At 49.6% G+C, this 20,330-nt stretch overlaps 1 protein-coding gene and 1 long non-coding RNA gene across 4 annotated transcripts in view; both read left to right on the forward strand.

Moving 5' to 3' along the window:
- LOC146493960 (uncharacterized) overlaps nt 1-443 on the forward strand; it is a 10,594-nt gene extending 10,151 nt beyond the window's left edge. For both annotated transcript variants that reach the window (XR_014871473.1, XR_014871474.1), the window contains exon 3: nt 1-443. This exon is cut by the window's left edge and continues 273 nt beyond it. This is a non-coding gene — a long non-coding RNA (uncharacterized LOC146493960).
- Nucleotides 1-16,634, forward strand: part of LOC146493959 (cryptochrome-1-like) — a 29,468-nt gene extending 12,834 nt beyond the window's left edge. Inside the window, exons 3-15 of one of the 2 annotated variants that reach the window (XM_085145532.1) lie at nt 816-924; nt 1,032-1,174; nt 1,326-1,510; nt 5,216-5,304; nt 6,962-7,102; nt 7,961-8,272; nt 8,546-8,697; nt 11,358-11,560; nt 12,864-12,962; nt 13,044-13,172; nt 13,264-13,361; nt 13,440-13,564; nt 13,785-16,634. In XM_085145532.1, coding sequence (XP_085001658.1) covers nt 816-924; nt 1,032-1,174; nt 1,326-1,510; nt 5,216-5,304; nt 6,962-7,102; nt 7,961-8,272; nt 8,546-8,697; nt 11,358-11,560; nt 12,864-12,962; nt 13,044-13,172; nt 13,264-13,361; nt 13,440-13,564; nt 13,785-13,956 — 1,957 coding nt within the window. In that variant the 3' untranslated portion in view covers nt 13,957-16,634. The remainder of the gene's footprint in view (nt 1-815; nt 925-1,031; nt 1,175-1,325; nt 1,511-5,215; nt 5,305-6,961; nt 7,103-7,960; nt 8,273-8,545; nt 8,698-11,357; nt 11,561-12,863; nt 12,963-13,043; nt 13,173-13,263; nt 13,362-13,439; nt 13,565-13,784) is intronic. The other variant, XM_085145533.1, reaches the window with a different exon arrangement.
- The last annotated feature ends 3,696 nt before the right edge of the window (nt 16,635-20,330 follow it).

The raw sequence follows: 20,330 nt of genomic DNA on the forward strand, positions 1-20,330 counted from the left end.
ACCACAGCGCTGTGCTGTGTGAGCTCCGTCGTCTTTAGCTCGCTCACAGTCGTTCTTGGACATCAGGTCCGGGGGACTTTTGCGTTTGACTGACTGAATCTGATGACTGCGCTGGTTTTGCAGCCTTGGTCGAGCCGTTGTAACGTCAACGTCGGGCCGGTTTATTCTCCTGAAATCAGGCATCATGTTGCTCGGAGGCCCGAGTGGCTGCAGACTGAACTGAGCTATAAAAAGAGCAGACGGTGATTATAAAACCTCCTGGCTGAGTGTGTGCAGGCGCTCACGTGCCGCCGCTCACAGATTGGGAGCAGGCAGAGCTTTGGCGGCTTAACGATGGGGTCAGACGGGGGGACGGAGCTGTAACGATCAGACTGTCTGGTCTGTTGGGCCTGCAGTCAAACCTGATCAGAACCCCAGCACGCCCTCAGAGCTCATCAGCTTCAGACACTACACACATGAATGCACGCTTTCTTTTCCAAAAACCAAGAAACTTCTCAGGGTTTCGCTGTGGCGCCCCCTAGAGGGGGCAGCTGAGAGGATTTGTGGATCACAGCCTGTCTCATTACAGCGAAATGATTTTTATCTGGGTCGGGTTTTAAAAGTGCGAGTTTCACCTGTAGGATCCAACATCTTCCTGTGAGCTGTAATTATTACTAAAGTGTTTTTGTAGTGGATAACTGGAGGGCACTTCCAGCTTCGCGGCCCAGCGGGGCAGGGGCGCAGGTGTTGGGAATCCCCGGGTTCCCGTCCTAGACGAGGGTCAATGATTTTCGCTTTGTCATGCGTCCCGTTTCTGTCCTCCTGTCTCTCCTCAGGTTTCTTCTCCAGTGTTTGGAGGATCTGGACGCCAGCCTTCGCAAGCTCAACTCTCGCCTTTTCGTCATCAGGGGCCAACCAGCCAACGTGTTCCCGCGGCTCTTTAAGGTGAGACGCAGGAAATCCTACCTCGGGGTTAGGGCAGACATGTGACCAGGGCGCTCTGCTCTGCTGCTCCCGCAGCCTGTTGGGAATTCTCTCTCTCTGTTTCTCAGGAGTGGAAGATCTCCCGGCTGACCTTTGAATACGACTCGGAGCCTTTTGGGAAGGAGAGAGACGCCGCCATCAAGAAGCTGGCCATGGAGGCGGGCGTGGAGGTCATCGTCAAAATATCGCACACCCTGTATGACCTTGACAAGTGAGTGAGCTTTATTTAACGACGGCGCGGACCCTTGAGTACACAGCGACGCTGTAGGGACATTCAGGGAGGGTCGTTTCAAACCGTCATGGAGCCTGAGGTCACATGATCACGGTCATGTGTCATGAGGTTCCTCTTTGCTTCTCCCCAGGATCATCGAGCTGAACGGCGGGCAGCCTCCGCTCACCTACAAGCGTTTCCAGACTCTAATCAGCCGGCTGGATCCTCCGGAGATGCCCGTGGAGATGCTGACGGACACGCTGATGGGGCGCTGCGTCACGCCCGTCTCTGAGGACCACGGGGACAAGTACGGCGTCCCCTCGCTGGAGGAGCTTGGTGAGAAATCAAACACACTCACGAGAAAACAATCACAAATATGGCCGACAGCGTTTCTCGTAGTTGAAACACCAATCAGAATCTCCGTGTACTTATTCATCCACGCCCTAAAACCAAAACCCAACAACAAACAGACGAAGATCTATGGCCTCAAATTGTGGTCATAAATATTTTGTACTTGTAAATCAGGATTTGTATGTGTAAAAAAGAATTTGTGCGTGTGTAAAAAAGATCTGTGTGTGGCCAAAAAATACGTCTGAAATTCTATTTTTCTTCCTTTCATCTGATTAGTCAATGTCATGTCAATCACAAATTTAACAATCCAATCGGAGGACAGATGGGTTTGGCTATTGGAGGGGTGCTTTATGGAGCTTCAGGTCCTTGAAGGGAGTAAATGCCCTTTTACACGCCAGCCCAGTGTTTTCCGAAGGAAAACAGTCTGTGGCGGTCCGAGTTTGGTGATTTTTGTGTCACAGGTTTACGTGCTTAATACAGGGACCTCCAGATTCAACAGTGCTGCAGGGGGGGGGGGGGGGGGGGGGGGGGGGGGCAGGCAGTGCTGTGGAAATGACAGTCTTCACTAGTGGGGATAGTTACAAAGCTTTCTTTGTTATGAATTAGCATACATGTTTTTTTTATTGAACATTTGAAGATAAAAAAACTGAAACTCTTGTAGAGGACATAAAGTCTGAGATAGAAACGACAAGGAGCAGGTGCATCTAGTACAGGGACAGCTGCTGCACACAGAGCTCAGCAGCCAGCACAGCAAATTCTGGATCCTTGGCTTTTAGTTAGCAGTTAGCATTAGCAGCACATGCTGCGTCCCATGTGAAAGGTCCTTCATGCTGCGCACTGTGACTCACAGCCATGGTCCCGGGTCAGCCCTGACTTTGTGTTAAACTAATCCTAAAGTAATCATGGTATCTCTAACCACTGATATAGCACAACTTTATCCTTTCAACAGCTGCTGAAAGTTAGGGGACCTAGCTGCTATCAGATATTTATACAGAGATCCTCCAGCTTCAAACTGTATCACCCTTCAAGGACCTGCAGTTAAAAAAAAAGCACCCCTCCAACAGCCAAACCCATCTGTTCTCTGATTGGACTGTTAAGTTTGTGATTGACATGACATTGACCAATCAGATGAAAGGAAGAAAAATAGAGTTTCACACGTATTTTTTGTTCACACAAAAATCTTCTTTACACACACACAAATTCTTTTACACATACAAACCTGATTTACAAAATATTTATGACTACAATTTGAGCCCATAAAGATCGACCAATGATCAAATCACACACACACAGACACACTCTCAAAGACAGAGACACACACACACAGACACACTCTCACAGACACACTCTCACAGACACACTCTCACAGACACACGCACACTCTCTCACACTGAGTGTAGCTGAGCAGGGCCTGCAGCGCCCCCTGTGGCAGCTGTGTGCATCAGAGCTTCAGTGCAGCTTGATGGCGTTCCTGCACAGCGTCCGTCAGTCAGCTGCTGCTTTCACACCTGCAGGTTTTGTCCGAGAGAGTTTTAAAATCAAAGTTAGGGCCAGGAGGCCTTAAACGTGGCTCCTGAGTGAAGCTGTGACGCTTGAAGCTCTTGAGTGTCATCCAAAGCTGATGTGTGTGTCTGGAGTGAAATAATATAAAAGATATTTGGCTGAAACTTTTTTCACTTTGAAACACTGATTTGTTTCTCAGACCACAGGGACCAGCCCACCCCAAACAGGGCTTTGGCTTAGTTGTCCTCTCTGCTGAGTCCCTCGACTTCATTGTCATATCTCATTTGTTCCTGTCTGTGACCCGGGCACCGAGCCTGAGCAAAGGCCTCTGCAGCTCCACAAATAGACATGAAACGCTTGTTGCAGCGCCCTCTGCTGGAGCTGTTTTAAATGCAGGAAAAGAGCTTCCAGCCTGGTGGATCTGATTCTGGACTCATTCAGCTTTAAGGAGAAACTGCAGCCAGCTGATTGATGCCAGAAGAACTCATCCCATAATTAAACCCCAAACCTGTCACCTGCTCTCTAATTTAAAGCTCTGAGTCGGGTGAAGCCATCTGTCTCTGTCCATTCATGCAAGCACCTGCTGTAGAGCACCTGCTGTGGAGCACCTGCTGTGGAGCACCTGACCCTGAGACATTTAAGGAGCTCTGTGCTCCTGAATGAACGTGCTGATCCTCAGTCTGCTCCCCATTCAAAGAAACCTGCTGCTCCACAAAGCTCCGCCTCCATCTGCCACTCACAGCTGCCGCTCACTGACCTCATCAGGTCACGTGTAGAGTGATGCACACCTGCCCAATATAACTCTAATCTGATCTCAATTAAGTAACTTCTGGTGCTCGTTGATGGCTTCTCCTCACTCAGAGTTGAATCTGTCACGAGTCGTAGCGTCAGGCCCACGCCGCTCTCTCAGTCCGAGTCGTCCTCGGGTTTGGCAGGTGGGGACACGGTGGGTTCGGTTTCTGCTTCATCCTACAGCAGGTTCACTGACGGGCCGCATCTGAGCAGATCTGATCAATAACGTCAAAAAAGTCCAGAATCAAAACATGAAAATAAATCACCTTCAGTCTTTATTTTCAAACCAATCAGACTTTTACTCTGAGCTTGTTCTCAAGAGGTTACAGAAGTGAAATGACGGGGTCGTTTACCCACGGGTCGTTTACCCACGGGGTCGTGACGGGGTCGTTTATGCACGGGGTCGTTTACACACGGGGTCGTGATAGGGTCGTTTACCCACAGGATCGTTTACCCACGGGGTCGTGACGGGGTCGTTTATGCACGGGGTCGTTTACGCACGGGGTCGTGATAGGGTCGTTTACCCACAGGATCGTTTACCCACGGGGTCGTGACGGGGTCGTTTATGCACGGGGTCGTTTACACACGGGGTCGTGATAGGGTCGTTTACCCACAGGATCGTTTACCCACGGGGTCGTGACAGGGTCGTTTACCCACGGGGTCGTTTACCCACAGGATCGTTTACCCACGGGGTCGTGATAGGGTCGTTTACCCACAGGATCGTTTACCCACGGGGTCGTTTACCCACGGGGTCGTGACAGGGTCGTTTACCCACAGGATCGTTTACCCACGGGGTCGTGACAGGGTCGTTTACCCACGGTGTCGTTTACCCACGGGATTGTGACGGGGTAGTTTACCCACAGGATCGTGAAGGGGGCGTGGCGGAGTCGTTTACCCACGGGGTCGTTTACCCACGGGGTCGTGACAGTGTCGTTTACCCACGGGATTGTGACGGGGTAGTTTACCCACGGGATCGTGACGGGGGGTGACGGAGTCGTTTACCCACGGGGTCGTTTACCCACGGGGTCGTTTACCCACGGGGTCGTGACGGGGTCATTTACCCATGGGATCGTGACAGGGCCGTTTACCCACGGGGTCGTTTACTCACGGGGTTGTTTACCCACGGGATCGTTTACCCACGGGGTCGTGGAATGACCGAGCATCGCTCTTTTGTTCCTGAACTAGTCGAAGCTTCTTTCTTTGTGTCTCTGAGTACCTTGGGTGTAAATTTCACCTGTGCAGGTGTGACTTAAAGGCACAGCGAGCAGGTTCAGGTAATCCAGCAGGTCTGGGATGGGAGACAGGTGGGTTGGGTGCAGAGTTCTGATTGGCTGTGTGTGTTTATGGAAGGTTGACTTGCTAAGGACAAAGATGAAGGTGAACCGTCTCTTTCAGGCTTTGACACGGAGGGGCTGCCGTCAGCCGTGTGGCCAGGAGGAGAGACCGAGGCTCTTACCAGGATAGAGCGCCACCTGGAGAGAAAGGTGGGTACTGCAGCTGAGGGTGGGCTGTGGTCATAGAAAGCTCTGATGGGATGACGTTCAGCAGAAGCGCTGAGGACTTCTCAGTGACGCAGCTCCTGTTTTCATTGGCTGTTATCTTTGATGGGGCAGATTAAAGATCTTCAGCATCACAACAGAAGAAAGGCGCACTCATCTGTTTCAGTAAACACATTAGTAGGGCTGGGCCATATTATACTGTCCACGGTAATACCGGTACAATGTTAGGCAACGATAAGAAAATGAAATATGGCGATAGAATGTGGGTAAAATGCGCAGGGCCTTTGTTTTCATACGCACATGGCCGAAAAAGCATGGCGGCGACAGAGAATGAGAAGGGAGAAAGCGGATCGTTGAGTGAAACGGATGAACCAGAATTGGTTTGTAAAAATGCTGCCACTTCAATGATGTGGAACATGTTTGGTGTTTGTGCGTCAGATACACAACAAAGCACTTTTTTTATAGAACATGCAAGCGGCCGTCGTTATTGCCGTATTTGTCGGACTAAGGTGCCCGTAAATCTGGGAGCAATCTGGGTCCTAAACTGCTTCAGGTCCTAAAGTCAAATGAACACTGCAGCATCACTGAGAGTTAAAAACTGTCTAAATTCTTTCATCTTTAATAAAATGATCAGCGTTGCTGCTTTACCAGGTGTAACAGTTAAGTTTAACATCCAGGCATCCATGAAAACAGGATTTATTACACTTAACGGAGTTAGAAGCTAGCAGGAAGTTAGCAGAAGTTAGCTCGCTAGTTTCGCTAGTTACCTAAACATGATATAGCATGTTCTGACTGAGAGATTTCTGAACAAATTCAAACGTACAGCTCTGCTGTCACTTCCAACATAAATGAAGACAGAAAACTAAACAGCAGTGACGTTTGTAGGGTTACTGAAGTTGGGCTAGCTGGTTTATAATGATGTGCTACGTGATCGCTAACAACACAGCTATGCTAGCATAACAAACACAGTGAAGCTGCAGGATGAACGCTAACACTTTTCGACTTGATAAAAGTTAACATGAGGGTTCCTGATGGTTAGAGACAAATGCAGTCGCATAGCAGGATGCTGTAAACGGACCAAACTTCAGTCAGGGGAACAACTGAGATAATCCATCCACAATACGAGGTTAGTCATTCATATACTGCAACAACACGGGAATAGAGCAGCTGCCAGAGAATACAGCATTAATAAATCAATGGTACAGAAGTGGAAGAAGCAAGAACAATGAGTTGAATAAAGTTTGATTTATCTAACTGCTTTGTTTCGCTTAATGTGCCTTGTATTCCCGTGCAGCTTATGGTCCAAAAAATACGTATTTGACGTTTGTTTAAGTGAAAATAAATGGAAGGGGTTTTTTGTGCTAGTAAAGTTGTGGAGTTGTATTTTGTCTCTTGCGTGTTATCGCAAATTTTCAAATATATATCGTGATGAATATTTTTGGCCATATCGCCCTGCTCTAACAAACACTGTTCGCTTTCTTTTCTTGTCATGTTCTTGTCTGTCCGAAAATGTCTTTTGTTCAGGTTCACAGACATGTGAAACACTGCCTGCTGCTTTCCAAACCAGCCGTCTTTGATTTGGTGAATACTTTAACGTGGCCGTCTTACTTCCCCTCCTTTCTCTCTCCCTCTCTCTCTCCAGGCGTGGGTGGCGAATTTCGAGCGTCCGAGGATGAACGCCAACTCGCTGCTGGCCAGCCCAACAGGCCTCAGCCCGTACCTGCGCTTCGGCTGCCTCTCCTGCCGCCTCTTCTACTTCAAGCTCACCGACCTGTACCGCAAGGTAGGCGTCAGACACACATGTTGCTGTTGCATATTTGTGCTGCCCCGAAGCATCGGTGCGACTGCATCGGTGTGACTGCATCGGTGCGACTGCACCGCAGCGATGATCTCATTTATGGACGTGTATGAAGCAGAGCCCGTCTGCTACTCTGTTTCTGTACGAATGAACTCCATATTTACGGCGCTGCAGGCTCGAGTAGGAAGACGAGACAATGCTGTGCAAAAGTCTTGAGCCACCCCTCATTTCTTCAAACGTTCCTGTAATCTTTGACGTGCTCTTGAGCAGCAGTTGTCCAGAGGTCTTTATAATGTTAAACTCTGACCTCTGAATCATTCTGAACCGGTGTTGTAGTGTTAGGTTGTGCCTGATGTGTGCAGACACAACCTAACACTACAAACACATTTGAATCAGAAGCTAAAACTAAAGAAGGCAGGCTGTCACACAAACACGTTATCTGTGAATCTATGAAACACGCCAAATATAACGCAGTTTGACATGAAATGGGATTTTTGGCCCAACAAGACGATTCCCAAAGAGGAATAAAATCATTTCCAGATCATTGCATATCAGTGCAGGTGTGAGCTATGAGTGCACTTGCCACATGCAGTGATCTGATTGGTCAGATCTGAACCATCAGAGATGAAATATTGGCATGAAGGCCCCACCGAAAGGGCGGTGACATCACCGCTGGGCTCAGGTCGGTGCTGCTGAACTCACTGAGACGGTCGAACGGTGACCGACTGCTGTGATCAACAGAACGTCGTTGAAGTGAAACGCTTTTATAAAAACGATGGTTGAAAGAGTTAACCCCCCGAACGCTTTTAACCCGATACTTTTGTGATGTTTCTACTGATGCAGGTGAAGAAGAACAGCTCTCCTCCACTCTCGCTCTACGGACAGCTACTGTGGCGCGAGTTCTTCTACACCGCCGCCACCAACAACCCACGCTTCGACAAGATGGAGGGAAACCCCATCTGCGTCCGCATTCCCTGGGACAAAAATCCTGAGGCGCTCGCCAAGTGGGCTGAGGCGAAGACAGGCTTTCCCTGGATCGACGCCATCATGACTCAGCTGAGGCAGGAGGGATGGATTCATCACTTGGCCCGACATGCCGTGGCCTGCTTCCTCACCAGAGGAGACCTGTGGATCAGCTGGGAGGAAGGAATGAAGGTGAGCACATGGAAAGCAGTCATGGTGCGGTGACGTGCAGATACTGAAACATGTCGATGACTCAGACGGGAACAGCAGACGCCATTACTGCCTTTATTTTTGTGCGTCAGAGTTTAATGTCGTAGGTGTTTTTCCTTCTTCGTGTCGGCCTTATTCTTTTGGCACGTTAGCCAGTAGCTTCCGTTCATGCTTAAGGAATAAAAACAACCGAGTTAAAACGAAGCGATGTTACTCACTCTTCCTGTTTTAATGGGCTGTGGTTACCTGCTGCAGGTGTTTGAGGAGCTGCTGCTGGATGCAGACTGGAGCGTGAATGCGGGCAGCTGGATGTGGCTGTCCTGCAGTTCATTCTTCCAGCAGTTCTTCCACTGCTACTGCCCCGTGGGCTTCGGCCGGCGCACCGACCCCAACGGGGACTTCATCAGGTGGGTACCTTTCCTTCTATCGCCCCTTGGTGCCACAGCTGAGCCCGCACCTGGATGGCGCCCTTCCTCCCTCTGTCTCTCAGGACTGCACAGATATTAGAGCGTTGAGGGTCATCAGAGGAGAGCAGTGAGTCACAGGGAAGCACAGACACATTTACCTGTTTTAAAAGTAACACCTGCCAGTTACTGATGACGTCAGTGTCTCACACACAGTCAGCTCAGGGACAGGTCAGCTGAAGGGGGGAGAGAGATGGGGGGATAAAGGGGACGTCCAGATCTTTGGGTAAGTCAAACCAGCATCCTTCCCTCCTCGTCTTTGTCTGTGTGTCATCAGCTGTTTGTCTGTTCACACCTCAGCACTTAGTCTGGATCCAGGATGCTAACGACCTCACAGTGTGTGTGTGTGCGTGTGAACATGTATGCATCAGTAGACGTGTACCTGCAGCCACGTGTTCATCACTGCTGCTCTCTCCCCCGTCCCCCCTCCTTCCACTCTGTTTGTGATTTTTGGGGGTTGGGGGGGAAGTTCAGCGGTCCCTCTCCCCTTCGTAGATTGTAGCTGATTGCTTTTAAGGTGATTGGCCGTTCTCTCGCCCCTCCACCCAGGTGCAGCCTGCGCTTCCAGCCGGGGCTGCCGTGGATGGACGTTGTTGATGGCGGTTTGTTTCATGTACCTGTGCAGCCCTGAGGCACTCGCGCCCCAGCGGCACCCTCTGAGCAGGTTTATGACTCGGTGGCGTCTCATTTCGTCAAAAGGGATTCTGACCGCTTGGTAGGGAAATGCAAACGCCTCGCCTGCATTCGTTAGGTAGAGCGTTATGAAGCATTCCACGGAGGGTAGTGAGGAGAGGCGTTGGACCAGCTGTAGCTCTGCCATCGCAGTGAAGCACGATTGGCGCCGGTACTCGTTACCTGCGCCGTGCCACGCGAGCCGGTCCACTGTCCAGGCGCTGGGCAAAGCCCCTCGTCAGGCCCTTTGTGAAATGTTCAGTGGCGCTCTGCTTTTGTGAATGCAGCCCTGCCGGCTCAGGCGGAGCCGGAGCGGCGGCTGGCTCACTCAACACATGGCGTGGATCACTAGTGCACATGTGCAGATCTGACTGCAGAGGATAAGCAGCCCTCGCATGGCTAGGCTTAGGCTTTTCCCCGACCATCATCCACCCACATCCATCCAACATCCAACCACATGCAGCAGGGAGAGTCAGCCCCACCCCTTTATGTTTAAAGATGTCAGTGCCAGTGTAGGTGTGAGGTGCAAATCCAAAGCCGTGACACTAGATGTGGACAGCAGATTGAAGATTACATCATCAAAGATTATAAACCAAAGATTAAAACATGACAGGAAGAGGAAGCCCTTATTGCCCACGCCACCCGCCGCCCTCCATCAGCTCGCGTGCTGCCGGCAGGTCGCGGATCTTCCTGGCTTGGGTTGTGGTCCCTTTTGGTGAAATGAGGGGGCTCCCTAGTGTGCCGGCCCAGAGTGTGGCGCTGTGGCGATGGGAGAGGACAGTCAGCAGGGGCTTTGGGCCCACTGACCACTTAAAAGACAACCACCACAGTCTGAGGGGCAGGGGGGGCAGATTTGAGCTCTTTTCTCAGTCCACTGCTGTTTGAAGGGGATGGAGGTGGGGTAAGGTTGGGGGAGGGTGGGGCCAGAGCTGGGAGGTACGGTGGAGGACTTCTGTCATCAACGGCGAGCTCTCAGGAGAACTTCAGCTTCCTCTTCTTTTCAGCTGTGAGGAAGGAAACCGAAGAAGAGCTTTGAGCGACGGACAGGAAGCTCGATGGCAGATCTTTTCCACCGTACGCCGGCTCTGGTCCAGGTGGGGTGGGAGGGGTTGGGTGGGTGGGCTCAAAACTTTGTGCTTTCTAACGGCGTGTTGCAGTAGACGTCTTCCTAGCGGCACCAATCAGCAGTGATGTCTCTAACGACACGGCGCTCTCCGTCCGTCGAGCACGCGTGCGTCCACACGGCCGCACCGCTGCCTGCCCCCACTGTGCCGCTTCCCACAGTTCCACTCGCCCCTCTCCTCCGCCCCGCCTGTGTCCCCTCCTCGGACTCGGTAAGGTCGGACCAAGCGCAGTAGGTAGGTGGCTCTCTTTCCACGACAGTCCAAGGAATCTTCTGCACGTTGTGAGATGTTGACCTCTTGCTGCAGTCTGATTGGCTCTCGCAGCGTCGCTCTGCGTGTGCGCGGCGTGGCTGCCGTCACACCAGCTCACAGTAAATGTTGTTGGGACCACAGCCCCTGGTTTTCCACCACGTTTGGCAGCATTAACGTCTCTCTGAGCGCCCTGCGACGGTTACTGCCCGCAGTGCTTCTGACTCATGTCCTGTAGCCTTTCTGTGCAGTGTTGTGCTTGTTTGTAGCTTCGTTCTGCAGCAGCTGACTTCCTTAAAACGTGTAAGCACGAAGGGCTGCAGACCAGCGTGCTCCGGCTGCAGGCCTAAACCTCAGCCAGCTCTTCACACAGCAGCAGCTAAAGTTTGGAAGCACACATTTCAGCTCATATCTGAGACGGTAGCTCCAAAACATTCAGACATGACATTTTTTCCTCTTAACCCTTTACCTCCCTGCATCACCACCACCCCAAAGCACTTTGTACCCCTCCTCGTGCTGACAGAAGCCAGCATGTCTAATGTCTCCATCTGCTTCCAGACGATACTTACCTGTCCTCCGAGGTTTTCCTGCTAAGTTCATCTACGACCCGTGGAACGCTCCAGAGTCTGTGCAGGCGGCGGCCAAGTGCATCATTGGAGTCCATTACCCGAAGCCCATGGTGCACCACGCAGAGGCGAGCCGGCTCAACATCGAGAGGATGAAGCAGATCTACCAGCAGCTGAGCCGATACAGAGGACTGGGTATGAGATCAGAGAACATAAAACTTTAGCCTTAACCCTTTAAAGCCGGTCAGAGCAGCACGCTCCGTTTTGCGTAACTATTTTTAAATCCCCGTAGCTCTGCAACCACGTGAGCTAGTGCAATAATTTTTTTTGCATATGAAACCGGAGGAGTTGTACTTACATCTTATGCCATCAGCTTGTCCTCGGTCACAGTTTCCTTCCACATATAGCTTTGCAAAAACTGCATAAAAAGCACTTGCAGCAACAAAAACATAATATTCCAGAAACAAGCTTTGCCGATCCGATCAGCTGTTTGTAACACTTCCTACGTTGGAATAGACGTCAGCGCGAACTTTTGCATGTCCGCCATGACCTGCCCGAAACCGGAAGTGACGTCATTTTCACGGAAATGTAGTTTTTTACCATCAGGGCCTCATGAGCCTATACTGGTGTTTTTAAAAGTTATGTTTGACTTTATGACTTTCTGTGTGTTTCTGGGATGCTTAGGACTCATATTGCACTGCTGGAAATAGTTTATTTTGATGCATATGCTGCTTTTTTGCAAATTTGCAGTATAATATGTATTTTCGTTTTTCCTGCAGTGTATAAAAATTGGTGTATTTCAAAAATAAAACTATGAAGACACTCAAAATAAATTTCCTGTGGTGGGAAACTATTTTGTGCAACTTTTTTGTATTTACAGTTTTGAGGGATAAGCCTCTTAAATTTCTCTAACTAGAAATATATGTTAAAAAAACAAAAATGATTTTCAATTTTTTTGTAGTTTATTGCACTTTTTTGTAATTTATGTAATCACTATGCACTTAATGCAGACATATTATTAAAATTTAGGCTGTAATGGTTGTATTGATGTATATCAACTTGAAATGCTCCCAAAAATGGCTCCACAGCATGTAAACATATAATATAAGCTCTGGCGGACTTGGTTCTATGGTCTTAAAGGGTTAAACCACACCACAGCACGCCCAGGTCGCTCCAGGAAGACCGATCGGCTGATTTTATCTATGGTGCTATCAGTAACTTTAGAACTTGGCCTCATTAAATATTCTATCTTCATGCTGCGCAAACTTTCAGTTCACACACTCATGTGATTCTTTCCAGAGGTTTGAGTCGTCGTAGCTTCAGGAGTTCAAGAGAGATGAAAAAACGAATTCAAAGCTGAACCTAGTTTTTATTCTGCAGGAGTGTTTTTCTCCTCCAAACAGGTTTTATGTGATAACCTGCAGTGGTTTGATGTCTGTGACGTGTAGCAGCAGTGTTCAGATTTATTACAGTTATGAGTAATAAGTGTGTGTTTCAGGTCTGCTGGCATCAGTGCCGTCCACCCACGGGAACGGGAATGGAGGAATGATGGCCTATTCTCCTGGAGAGCAGCACCCAGGGACCAACAGTTCACACAGTAAGGCCTCTGACACAGTCCGAGCTTCCAGCCGCTCTGGCAGCTCTGTTGGTGAGTCACGTCTTCTTCTGTGGTCTTCAGCGCCCGGAGTGTCGGGGAGCCCCGTTCCAACAGGAAATGGCAGCGGAAGCATCCTTCTCAACTTTGACAGCGAAGAACAGACCGGCCCCAGCGGCGTTGGACAGCAGCATCAGCGCCTGCAGCAGCATGGTACATGACACGGGCAGCGTCGCCATCAGACGCCGCAGCTTCCTGTCTGGACTGAGGTCAGATTCACAGTTGCACGATGTCGTATTTATAGTGTGTTTGTGTGAGATGCAGGATACCACTCAGTGCCAGACACCAGCCAGAACACCAGCAGCCGACTCTTCCACGAGTTCGCTGTGCCTCAGCACCCAGGTACGCCGCGGGCGGGAAGCATGTGAAGTGTTTCACGTCAGCTTCGGCTCAGACCTTTACCTCCTCCTTTTCCTTCAGGACTCCTCCTGCATCCCCGGGGCGGCATCACAGGGAAACGGGAGCGCGAGTCGGAGCGTGAGGGGTCGGGGGAAGAAGAGCCGGCGTCCTGCTCCGTGCACAAGATGCAGCGACAGAGCGCAGAGGTCAGCCCGCCACTCGGCAGAGCTTCCGTCCAAAAGCTGCCAAAACAGTCCTGACACGTAAAACCTGGCATCCCGTATTTCAGAACGTATTCCTTGTTGAGGGAAAGTTAGGCCGTGTGTGAAACAGGAAGAGAGAGCGCCATTCCACCCCGCAGATGTGAAGACTCCTGTGGCGTGCTGGGTCCTGCCAATAATCCAGGTGTGTCTCCTCTCATTGCAGGCAACCTAGAGCAGATGGAGAAGAGACCGTGCGGAGTCCATGGAGCCGGCAGAGAGAGGAAAGCCCGACATCACCGCCTGTCCTCCAATCACAGCAGCTCCAGACAGGCGCCTCCTCCTCTTCCTACTTTTCCTCACACACAGAAAATCCCAGGGAGCACACACAGAGGTGAAAATGTGTCCGTTGGCTCGAGTCGGTTGACCTCTGACCTCAGAGGAATGTGCAAAGAAACAAATGACCTCAAACTTTATTTCTAATAAAATAAATAAACCAATAAAAACTTTATTGTCTTAAAAGGCTGCCACCGCCACGCAGCTACGACGCGGAGCCTTCGTCACAGGCTTTGAGAGTCTTCTTCTACTCAAACAGGTTTAAACAGGGAAACGCAGCTAAAGCTCCGCCCACGAGCCACGCCTCGAACAAAGAGGTCATCCAGAGGAGCGCAGCTGTAACACGAGTGACCCGACGCACCGAACGCAGCCTGCCAACTTCACTTCCTGTCTTGTAAATAAAGCCTTTTTTAATACTGGAGGTGCAGCGGGTTAATAAACTCCTACTTAACGGCACTGGTTGTGATTCCCCCTTTCACCACCTGGGGCAGCATTTCACCAGCACGTGTCTTCACGCTGTGAATGAGCGCGGCTCACCGCTGCATACATGCGCACGCTACGCCGGGGCTTTGGATGTGGAGTTTCTTCACATCCTGCTGATGCTCCAGTTAACTTTTTAAAGCAGTTTAGAAAAACAGGATGTCACACGTACTACCTTTATTTCCGACGCTGGCTTCGTGGGAACGTCTTCGACTGCCTGGTTTGTGCTCGACTTGTATCGGCAGCTAGCATCGAATGCAAGTGAAATTGTCAGAGGTCTTTATATGTTTATAGCCGAGCCCGTTCACGGTCTTTGAGTCGTGTTTACAGTGACGTTCTTAGATTAGCGCCTTCGTGCCGTGGCGTCGTTTAGCCCTCTGTGTGACGCCGTCGTGCATGAGGAGGCGAAGCGTGGCTGAACACTCAGGTCCTGATCTGAGACTTGGACCATCGTCCTCGCAGCTTTGCCCACATTTTTCCTGAGGTCGCTTTAGCACTTCACTTTAGGTCCGACGTGGCCAGTCACATTTTCACCTCTCTGTTCCCCTCACACACACGTCATCTCTGAGGTTTCCTCCTGCAGATGTGCTGGTTGAGCTCATGGCTGCGTTCAGTCTCCTCTCCAAGCCGTCACATTTTTCTAAGATTTCTTATAAAAACCAAAAACCTGCTAAACAAAAATGAAGGAAAAAAGACTAAAAACTAAGTTGATTCAACGCGCTGAGACGGGCGACCCAAACAAGCCTCATTCTGTCACAGACAACATTCCTCACACGGTTTCCTGCGGCGCTGCACGGAGGGACACGTGAAGCGTGCACGGCTGTTCGGGATCATTAAAACTGTAAATCTGCCCAACGTCTGCTTCATGGCCGACAAACAAAGGGTCGCTGGCGTCCACGGGGGGTGGGGATCCTCCACCAGCACCGCCACTCCCACTCAGAGAATGTATGATAAAATCCACACAGCAGCATCGGTGGCTGACGTTAGCACCACCAGCTACACACACACAAAGATCTGCACACCTGTTATTACAGCCCAGCTTCAGTATAGTTACCCTGTTTTCTTTTGAGTTTACAGTGATTACCCGAGTAGTTCTCGTGTCATTACAGAGTAAATATATACAGTAAATAAGCTGTTTTCCACAGGAAACGCAGTAACAGAGTAAATACTTGTAAATATCTGGTGATTTCACTGTATTTGCGTACAGTTACATGAGTAAGGACCAGGCTTCATGTGAGTTTGAATCCGGGCTAATTTACCTGTATTTAAACTGTAATCACGCCCACAACTGTAAACTCAGATAACTCACTTCCTGTTGTTTCACAATAAAAGTCTTCTTCTACTGAACAGTCAGAGGCCTTTATTGTGAAAAGTGTTCATTAAAAAATAATAAAGTCCATATCTCCGTCACACACACACACACACACACACACACACACACACACACACACAGCCTTCATGATGATTAGCCAGGAGAGAACATCCCAGCCTGCCCTCTGATATCAGCGCCCCCTTTTGTTTAAGCAGTGTAACTGCGATCGCTGACGAGCAAATTGGCTGTTTGGACCTTTGTCGCATTTATGTGTGCGTTGTTGGCCAATAATACCAACAATAATAATAATGATAGTAAAATATATGTTTGACCTAAATGCCCAAACCGACCTCGGTATTGATGATATCTGACATGTTAATAAAACAAGTGTGGGAAATGAGGCAGAAGCCCCGCCCCCACAGAGCCCAGGTGTTTGAGGTGTCTGACAGGTAAAATTTAAATTCTTTTCTGGCTCTTACAGGAATATAAAGAATGTGAGGCTGAAACCTGAATGTGGACTCGAGCCGGTTAAATGTCCAGCGCACAGGTGAACTGAAGACGCGGCGGGGCTTCACACAGCACCGTTACCGGACCCAGGGGAGGGGCGGGTGTACAGTAGTCGGCATTAGTGCGTCGTGCGCCCTCGGCTTCAGCAGTCACGTGGGGGGCTGATATTGGGGAGGGAGGGGGGCCTTTAGTATTGTAGTGTTTCTGTATTATAGCTCTGTCTGAACATTGTTAGGTTTGATCGCTTTTATCACTGTGGGGGAAAAGTTGATCCAAGTTTTTATTCTCGCTCTTTGTTATGTTTGGTTTCCCTTCACGAAGGCGAGGACGGACGCCATCCATCGTCTCTGTAACCTTCTGCTCTTTCTGTCTCCTCGTGATGTGAAAGGCTTTTTGTGATCAAGTTCATGGCAGGAAATTAAAGTTGTTACAACCTGAAAACGTCTCGTCATTCTCCACACTGATCCCAAACATCAGACGCACTCCATCCAGGGTCATTCTGGGAGGTGAAGATCATGTCTTTCCTGGTAAATCACCATGGTAACTGATGCTAAAGACCCATCCTGTGAAGAAGGGGTAGATTTGTTATTTTCTGCCCTGTTGGCCCTGACGTTAGATCTGCACTCGCACTCATTTCAAACACCTGAAGCACCTTCAGGCCGATGATCTGAAGTAACCAGGAGCTCTTTGCTGTGGACGCACCTGTCTGTGATACCATGTGACCCAGAGTTTACCTTTATTCAATTCAGTTTTATTTATATAGCGCAAAATCACAGCAACAGTCGCCTCAAGGTGCTTTATATTGTAAGCAGGACCTACAATAATACATACAGAGAAAGACCCGGACCGTGCTCTGGGAGCTCTCACAAAGCCTGCAGGTGTGAGTAATCTTCCTGACTGAGATCCAGTTAAACACTCGTTTTTGTAAGTCATGACGCGCACCTCACGCCGCAGCGTGGAGCTGCACAGGCAGCACATCTACTGCAGAAAGTGGCTCATCAGCCTGTCAGCTGCAGACGCTCTCAGCTTTCAGCCCGACTGTGTTTTGTGTCTTTGGGCAGACAGTGCTGTGGCTCCGGTTTGAAGGAAACACCGGGCAGAATGTTCTCACCCCAACCAATCACAGCAGATGGCCCCGCCCCTCCCTGAGCCTGGTTCTGCCGGAGGTTTCTTCCTGTTAAAAGGGAGTTTTTCCTTCCCACTGTCGCCAAAGTGCTTGCTCATAGGGGGTCATATGATTGTTGGGTTTTTCTCTGTATCTATGAAGCGCCTTGAGGCGACTTTTGCTGTGATTTGGCGCTATATAAATAAAATTGAATTGAATTGAATGTTAAAGTTGTGTTTTGTAGAGTCAGTACAGGGTTGACGTTACTCTCTGTGGGGTTTCTCCATGGCTGACCTCTGGTGTCCATGTGTGATGGGCCGCTGCCTGTCGCTGACACAGACGTGTGCACATTCACTGTGAAGCTGGTTGTTCCTGTTTTCAGGGCCGCTGCCCGTTATTCATGTTTTTCTTCTTTAGATATGAACCATCAACTGTGACACATGCAGGGAAGAAGTACACTGTTGATTAACAGCTCCATAAATGCTACAGACGTGTGGTCAGTGAGCAGCATATCAGATCCTACGGCAACAACAGCTGTGGCTGATGTCACCACACGTGCGTGAATGTGCACGGTGAGAGCAGCAATGAATAACAAACGGGAGGAATATATGTGAAGAGGAGAAAGGCACACAATGGGACAACTTCCAAAGGACTTGGTGTTACTCTGTCATTGAATGTGGATGCTTTGATTTAAAGAATCCGCTCACATAAACCATTTCACTGAAACTGCGGCGGCTGAATCATTGGCTGTAAACAAGCTGAGACGGGTTGCACGGTTGCAGTAGATCTGATCTGCCTCCACTCACGATTTCAAAATCACGTTGGATCATAAGAAATGAGCCTCTTTCGTCAGCGCCTCATCACGATTCGCCGATGTCAGGATGTTATTGCACCTGGAGCAGCACGCCAACTCGTTCAGCAGCTTGTAGTGTTAAATCACCTGAAACCAAATACAGAAGCTGTGGCTTCAAGCTGCTGTCAGATTGCACACACGTGCTTTCATAACTTTCTTTTTGCACTCATATAAACCATTGTGCTCATTGAAGCTGTGAGCTGATAAACCGCGGCATCAACACTGTACACGGTGCTTCAAACAAACAACTACTATGTGGTTTATATATGTTTATATACTGCATATAGAAAATAGCAGAACACAGAGCAGCCGATAAACAGATTGTACACAGTGTGAAAGTCTGGGCTGACTTTTCGTTCCCTAAACTGAATCACTCCTGTAGGTGTATATTTATACACTCTTCTGCTTTGAGTCGGTGATGGCCTGCAGTCAAAGATCCTGAGAAACAAACAGCCAACAACATTCATGTTCCTATTGGAGTCATAAAGTCCTGTGGTTTACTTTCCAAGTGCGTGGGAGTGTTGGGAGGGATTCCCTGCCTGTACACAGGCCTCATATCTGGACAACAGCACAGAACAGCGCTGTGGAATATGCTTTCCATGCTGCGTGTGGGATCGCCTTTTGTCCGCTCTCCCATTGTCCAGTCCTCTCCTGCTTCCTCCATCCACCCACCTGTTTACCTTTCATTATGCAAATACGACATTCGAGGTCTTCCCCAGCATTCCTGAACACAGAGAGCAGCGCGACATTTGAGGAACAAAGGAAGGGAATACACAGAAAGATGTTTCCTTTATTCTTCCAACGAGGGGAATTATCAACACGTCAACATGTTCTTCAACACCTGAAGTGTTCAGAAAACACCAGCACTTGGAGCAAATTCAAATCCACAACATTTGTTTTATATGAGAAGCTGAAATGTCAGGGAGAGTTGCTGTTGGAGTGATTCCAGGTGTGCTGTGGGGAAACCCAAAGAAAGGACTGATGTACAAACAGAGGGACTAATTCAGCATCAGCTGAATCAATGAAGCTAAAAGAAGGGTGTGCTGTGAGGAGTGTGGCTGTTACTGTTGTTCAGATTTGGTAAGCATCGTCTCGTACAAACGTGTGTTTATCCGTCTCCATGTAAACTGGAACCATACAAGCTTTGATCTGGTCATTTGTTGTTTCCTTTGCCGGAGGAAATCATCCCTGGATCACTTCCAGATGGTCCAGGATGCTGCTGTGAGGCTGCAGAAGGCTTCGGCAGGTCCTCCTAAAGGTCCCACGTGACCCTGACCGTGTCCTCTTTACACCGGCTCCCCATAAAGTTCAGGGTTACTGTCAGATTTTGTCGATCACTGTTACAGATCGTGGGGAGTATTGATGAGGTCCACATCCACTCCTAACTGCGAGGTCTCTGAGGTCTGCTCGTCAGGACTTGCTCGATCCAGGTGACTAAAGGAGACTGTGCTGCAGACCCAAAAGCACTTTGCCACTTTAGTTCTTGAATAAACTTTACTGACTTCCTAGAGGAGCACAGGTCACACTGGCTGTTTGCAGGCTGTGTGCATGTTAGTCAAAGCACACTCACCTCCACTCGTCTGCACTGATGAAGCAATCGGTGATGAAATTCATCAATACTGTGCTTCATACTAAGAAACGTCTCAGCTATGACATCTTACAATAAATATGTCCAAATACGAAACTAGCGTGAAACCGCAATCACTCAGAGCTCACAGGAGGATGAGCACAAAGGTCTGATTACAAACACAAGTCGGATCATTGCAACTATTTTTATGACAATCCCAGTTTTTCCACAACTTAGACACATTACTCACACTCTCATGACACATACATATAGGGCCTTGAGGGTGGGCACGTTAACGGCGTCCAGAGGACGGTCTGTGTATTCAACCCCACCTCTGATGCCGGTGCCCACCTGTAGACATTGAGGGTTCTCGGGAGGGGCCGTGCTAACACCTGCTGCTCTCTGGCAGCAGCACCATGCCCTCCCGTGTTTTAAATGCACCTTAGAACAACACGCAGCAACACTACACATGAGCGGGAGGAGGGAGGTTTGGGGTCCTCACACACCCCCGTTCTCTGCTGGCCATCAGGGCGGGGGGGGCTGGGAGGAGGTGTTGGCCGTCCGATTGGGATCTGGGATGCGGGGCCTCCCTGCTGCTGCGGAGCCTGGGGC

The sequence above is a fragment of the Neolamprologus multifasciatus genome, chromosome 20, assembly GCF_963576455.1.
Source record: "Neolamprologus multifasciatus chromosome 20, fNeoMul1.2, whole genome shotgun sequence".
Classification (NCBI taxonomy): Eukaryota; Metazoa; Chordata; class Actinopteri; order Cichliformes; family Cichlidae; genus Neolamprologus; species Neolamprologus multifasciatus.